The 5709-nt window shown below is 34.9% G+C and overlaps 2 protein-coding genes across 3 annotated transcripts; one reads left to right on the top strand and one right to left on the bottom strand.

Annotated features, from left to right (window-relative positions):
• On the top strand, positions 1 to 1255 carry MYB27 (myb domain protein 27). Of its 2 annotated transcripts, NM_115180.3 has the most exons (4): positions 1 to 237; positions 326 to 455; positions 540 to 640; positions 721 to 1255. In NM_115180.3, the coding sequence occupies exons 1-4, from the start codon at positions 114 to 116 to the stop codon at positions 1080 to 1082; spliced, it is 717 nt and encodes a 238-aa protein (NP_566980.1). In that variant the 5' UTR covers positions 1 to 113; the 3' UTR covers positions 1083 to 1255. The 2 variants fall into 2 exon arrangements, with proteins under 2 accessions (NP_566980.1, NP_001325713.1); NM_001339599.1 differs by having other exon boundaries at positions 1 to 455.
• A 512-nt stretch (positions 1256 to 1767) lies between these two features.
• On the bottom strand, positions 1768 to 5709 carry AT3G53190 (Pectin lyase-like superfamily protein). Its single transcript, NM_115179.5, has 7 exons — positions 5198 to 5709; positions 4738 to 4992; positions 3758 to 3966; positions 3132 to 3382; positions 2848 to 3039; positions 2450 to 2658; positions 1768 to 2166 (listed from the first exon to the last, which is right to left on the bottom strand). The coding sequence occupies exons 1-7, from the start codon at positions 5335 to 5337 to the stop codon at positions 1971 to 1973; spliced, it is 1452 nt and encodes a 483-aa protein (NP_566979.1). The 5' UTR covers positions 5338 to 5709; the 3' UTR covers positions 1768 to 1970.

Genomic DNA, 5709 nt, shown 5'->3' with positions numbered 1-5709 from the left:
CATGACTTTACTATTTAAGCAAAGCCAAAGCATGCTTACAAGTTCAAAGCACAATTTTAGAAAGGATTTAATTAAGTATAATAACACAAAGAAACAGAGTAAAAGAAAGAAAAATGGATTTTAAGAAGGAAGAAACACTTCGTAGAGGGCCATGGCTCGAAGAAGAAGACGAACGGCTAGTGAAGGTCATTAGTCTTTTGGGAGAACGTCGTTGGGATTCTTTAGCAATAGTTTCCGGTACACTTTGAAACCTTATTTTGTGTCACTTTCCAAAAATAGAAATTTACATGTCCGAAATATATGTTTGTTGTGTTCATACGTATAGGTTTGAAGAGGAGTGGTAAGAGTTGCAGGCTAAGGTGGATGAACTATCTGAATCCGACTCTGAAGCGTGGACCGATGAGTCAAGAAGAAGAGAGAATCATCTTTCAGCTCCATGCTCTATGGGGTAACAAGTGAGAGACAAAAAAAACCCTTGAATCTTGTACTTACATGATTGTTTTTTGCGGTTTGATTAATCAAATATTGTATATCAATAGGTGGTCGAAGATTGCGAGAAGATTACCCGGTAGGACTGATAACGAGATAAAGAACTATTGGAGAACTCATTATAGAAAGAAACAGGAAGCTCAAAACTATGGTAGATATTCTTTCATTGTTGCATATGTATGTTAGTTTTAGATAAGCATTCATTGAAAAAAATGATGTGTTTTTCTGCAGGAAAGCTCTTTGAGTGGAGAGGAAATACAGGAGAAGAATTGTTGCACAAGTATAAGGAAACAGAGATCACTAGGACAAAGACGACGTCTCAAGAACATGGTTTTGTTGAAGTTGTGAGCATGGAAAGTGGTAAAGAAGCCAACGGTGGTGTTGGTGGAAGAGAAAGCTTCGGTGTTATGAAATCACCGTATGAAAATCGGATTTCGGATTGGATATCAGAGATTTCTACTGACCAGAGTGAAGCAAATCTTTCAGAAGATCACAGCAGCAATAGCTGCAGTGAGAACAATATTAACATTGGTACTTGGTGGTTTCAAGAGACTAGGGACTTTGAGGAGTTTTCATGTTCTCTATGGTCATAATTCTAAAGTTGGTTTATTTACTTTTTAACTGATGGATAATTGAATTCGAAAGTGCTATATTAAAGTAACAAGTGTTCCAATATTCAACCTTAATGTACACAAATATGTAAAATTTGAACTCAATTTGAATCGGTTATCAATATGAAATTTGAATCGCAAGTTTAGTCAAGGTCAAAGATAAAGTTGTTAATCTTCACACAATAAACAATTTCCTAAACAAAATAAAATAAAATAAAAATAAAGGTACATATCCATAATAACAAATTAAGTAAAAATATAGCATTGATGTGTATAGTCTTGTTATATACAGCAACAAAAACATGAGAAGTCCATGCTCCAATGATGAAAAATTATAAGTTTTTTTATGTTAACATTATTGGTTGATGGGCTTCACCTTTAATATGAATTAATTTTAATTGTTTTAGTGTACTTTTGTGCCAAATGATTTGTTAAAAATGTTTTATATTTTATTTTTTCAAGGGAAAAGTATTTAATGTTCAATATACTAAATTACAATATCCTAAAGTAGATTATATTGGTATGATCCGAATGAAGTGTAGATGCATGTATGGAACGCCCTCTTGTATATTAGAAAAGACAAGGAAGAAGATAATATAATGCTAAAGATTAATATCTAATCTCTATTAGACTATTAGTTATGTAATTAATTAAAGATAGGATAGGACTATTACAACGTCACGATTGCATATACGTATACAATAAACACACACGTGGTATTATTATTAAGAACTATAACATTTTGTAAAACTACAAATTATGAGGTCCATTAAAACTACATAAAGATCATAGAAGAAAAGAATGCACAAGAATGAGTATGGAAACAACTTTTTGCTTGTTCCTTGATAAAATAGGTAAATTCAATTCATGTTACAACATAAACATTTGGGTTGAAGAAGTGAACACGACCAAATATGATATCGAACTTAGCAAGAAAACAAGAACTGAAAAAGATAACCGGTTGGTTGAACCAGCGCCAGACATTTCATCGGTATAGTCATTATAAGAATCTAAACCGCTAGTACCTTCCGATCCAGTAGTAGTCCACATCCCCAGATTGTTATTCCTGTACCAAATCAAACACCCTAAATTAGCTCCATTTTGACTTTTTGAGGTTAATTATGAAAATAGTGGGGTAAAAAGAAGTTAGACAAAAGAAAAAGAATAAAGTTAAAGCCAAAAGTAGAAGAAAACAAAAGGGTATGTAGACATACCATTTTTTAATATGGTTTGTGTTGGTAAAATAAAAGTTTCAAAGTATTGATTTGTTAAAAAATGAAATGTTCTTTTTCAAAGGGAAAAATTTGGCAAAGAGTGAATCATTTATTGACAAAATGTAGAATCCAAACCTGCCACCAACGCCAAGAACACCAGAGTGAAATGTGATTTGGGTGATGAATGAGGCGGATTTAGGCTCGACGCTATATGCCTTCTCATACCTCATTTCCGCACCTTCCCCGGATGCCACGAAGAAGGCTCCATTCACCAAAATGTCCCCCTCCGATCTCCAATTCCACCCTTTCCAATCACCATCCGGTGTTTCCACTCTCTTTGTCACCTACACAATGACACTCTCCATTAGTAAGATGAATGTTTTAAAGATTACACTTATTAATGAAAGTTTCACAAGCTGGATATTTATCCCTAATAAAGTTGGTATAGCTCAAAACATCATGAAACCAAAAGCAAAGTCTAAGAATGGACTAACGAACCAAGACTATAGAAAACATGCGGAGGGTTTAGTTACCTCCTTGGCAAACGGGTTGGTTGGGGCGGTGTAGCGGTTACCCTGACTGTTAATAGTCGGGTTACCGCTACCGCCAATGGCATACATTTCCCATTGAGTAAAATCGTTATTAACCACATGGATATATCCACGTCGACACCTCGGCATCCTTTGTATCAATTTCTCTCCAAAGTGATTAAACGCAATTGTTACCTGAAAAATCACACTAACATTCAAATATTACGCTCATTTAAAATAAAGTAGTCACTAAGAAAATGTATATTACGGATTAGTGTGTGTTTGACCTGCATGCCACTGTCTGGTTCATAGTGGTCGCTGTGACCAAGAAGCATGACTTCATTATGGTGAGAGAAGAAGTTGTTCGATATAGTTATTCCTGTGGAACCCATTACCGCATCTATCAGACCGTCCTTGCATCTCGATAGAGAACAATGGTCGATCCAAATGTCCTTTGATCCGAATATAGAGATACCATCACCGTCCGATTTCGTTCTGAACCCATAGTGCGTTGGACTTGACCGCACGTTAGTATTCCCTAACGAAAGCGTGAACAAACATATTTTCAGAATACTTTTATGAATAATCAATCAATGCTATTTCAGGAAGGACGAAAGATTTAGTTTTTACTTTGTTTTTCTTGCTTACCATACTTTTATGAATAAATCAATAAATGCATATAAATTCAAACAAAACATGTTTTCTTTGTTTGCGTGTGAAAACACCAATCAATGAGAAGGAAAATATGTACACCAACAAAAGGGACCTACTAAATTATTAGGGCAAGAAAAAAAAAAGGTTAAAAAGTTAAAAGACTAACAATTATTGGCCGTAAAAAAGAAAAGATAATTGATTTTTGGAGTATACATAATTTGAGATAAGAGAAAGTGTGAAAAGAGCTAAAACTAATTACCGGATTGGTAACAATGGTGGATATGGATGTTGTGAATGATGATATTGGAGACATATTGAAGAGTGATGCAGCCACCACCAACAATGTGAACATTAGCTCCTCTCCCATCAAGTGTCTTGTAACTATTGAATATTAGCTCTTGCTTTAGTTTAATCATCATGTTGCTTGGGAACACTATCCACAATGGCTCTTCTTGTATCACCCCATATCTGTCACCAAAATTTTAAGAATTTTCACATTGTAAACCCGTTTCCTTTGACATTGATAAAGATTCCCCCAAAATTATTCGAGGTCCCATGTCCCAAGAGACTGATACACTTGTTTTATTATAGTTGTCTTTTCTTTAGATTTATTATATGATTCGCTTCTCAGGTACAGTGTTAAAATTAAAATGTAGGGACATCAAGTGTAAACATCGTAAACGTTACGTTTCTATGTTTTAAAACGGATTTAGTTTATCAAAATTATACAGCTCTAAATGTTTAAAGAGGGTTTTGAGGAGGTTTTGAAGAATTTAAAGAAAAATCACTAAATCAGGGTTGTTGGGAAATATTCCACAAAACGGAGGGTTTATTTAGAAATATAAACAAGTGGTATTGAAAAAGTCGTACATAATAGATTGGTGTGGGACATGTGAATATGAGATGACAAAAGAGAGAGAGAAAAGTAAATTTGGAATAGATTAACTTATAGCTTACAGAATCTTATTTTCTTATAGGATTTAAATTATGAAAGTGTGTATGTAGGTAGGGTTTAGAGCTAATAACAATAATGACATGTAATGTTCAAGTATAGTATATAGTGTTAGTGTTGTTAACTAAACAACATAAAAAAAATCTAGCTACGGTCAAAACACGATAATTAAAGATCATATAATTGTCTAGAACTAATAAAAGACAACACATATTTGTCTATTTGTCAAGATGTTATACAAGACTTTCTTACAAGAAAGCCGGTTGAGTCGGTTAACAGAAAGGTACCTGAGAGTGCCCGGTTTAGGGTTGACGGCATCATCGTCGGAAGAATCAGTGACAAAGTAAAACTGACCACCTTTGCCTCCCAACGCGTACTGTCCGAACCCGATACCACAATCTGCTAGACCTTGTCTGTTATTGGGCCAGTTTGGGTCACATTTCCAACAGTCATCGATTGGGTTACCGGTGATACACGGGGTCGAACCGGCCTGGTCCGTCGTGTCTAGAGCTTGACGCCTTGTTATAGATGCATTTACTTTCCTGCAAAACAGTTACAAACCGTATTATTAAAGTCTTTCCGGTTTAAGAGAACAGAACAAAACAGAGGAAAACAGAAAAACCTCAGATTCACAAGAAGACATGAAAATAGCTTGTCAAATGTAATAACCAGATGGAAAAATTACATTAAAGAAGTTGAAAAAAGAGAGTAAATGTAGATCCAGAAGAGGCAATGTAGTAAGTGTACCACTGAACTTGATAAGCGACTAGTTCCGGGTCAGGATGTGGTATGAGAAGAAGAGTTCTGTTGAGCATCGAGAAAACCATTTGTGGAACCAACAGAAAAAGAGAGAAGAAAAGTACAATGCAGCTTCTTTGAAGCATCATTGCTGAAGAAACTTGTGATTTTAAGGATTTTAGGGTTTTTGGTTGGTGAAATGGAGGGAGAAGAAGAGATTAGTTAAGAGTTAAGACATGGCTTGTTGTTCTTCTTCTTCTCTCTCTGGTTACTGAGGAGTGTTCGTGAGTGGCTTTTTTACAGTGTGTTATTGCTTTTGTAATAATGGCTTTCCTTGGCTTTTGTATTTTTGTTTTTCTTTTTGAAGAGAGAGAGTGAAGTTGTTTTCCACTGACAGTCTCGAGGATTGAGAATCTGCTTGTCTCGAGGAAACGGTCTTCAATTTTTCCTTTTTTCTTTTATTGTACTAATATCTAATTAACCTAATTACTCACATAAGATAAGGATATTCATAAGCCTTA

The sequence above is a fragment of the Arabidopsis thaliana genome, chromosome 3 (genome assembly GCF_000001735.4).
Source record: "Arabidopsis thaliana chromosome 3, partial sequence".
Classification (NCBI taxonomy): domain Eukaryota; kingdom Viridiplantae; phylum Streptophyta; class Magnoliopsida; order Brassicales; family Brassicaceae; genus Arabidopsis; species Arabidopsis thaliana.
The sequence above is the reverse complement of the archived record's forward strand: the minus strand, read 5'-3'. Positions and strand labels throughout refer to the sequence as shown.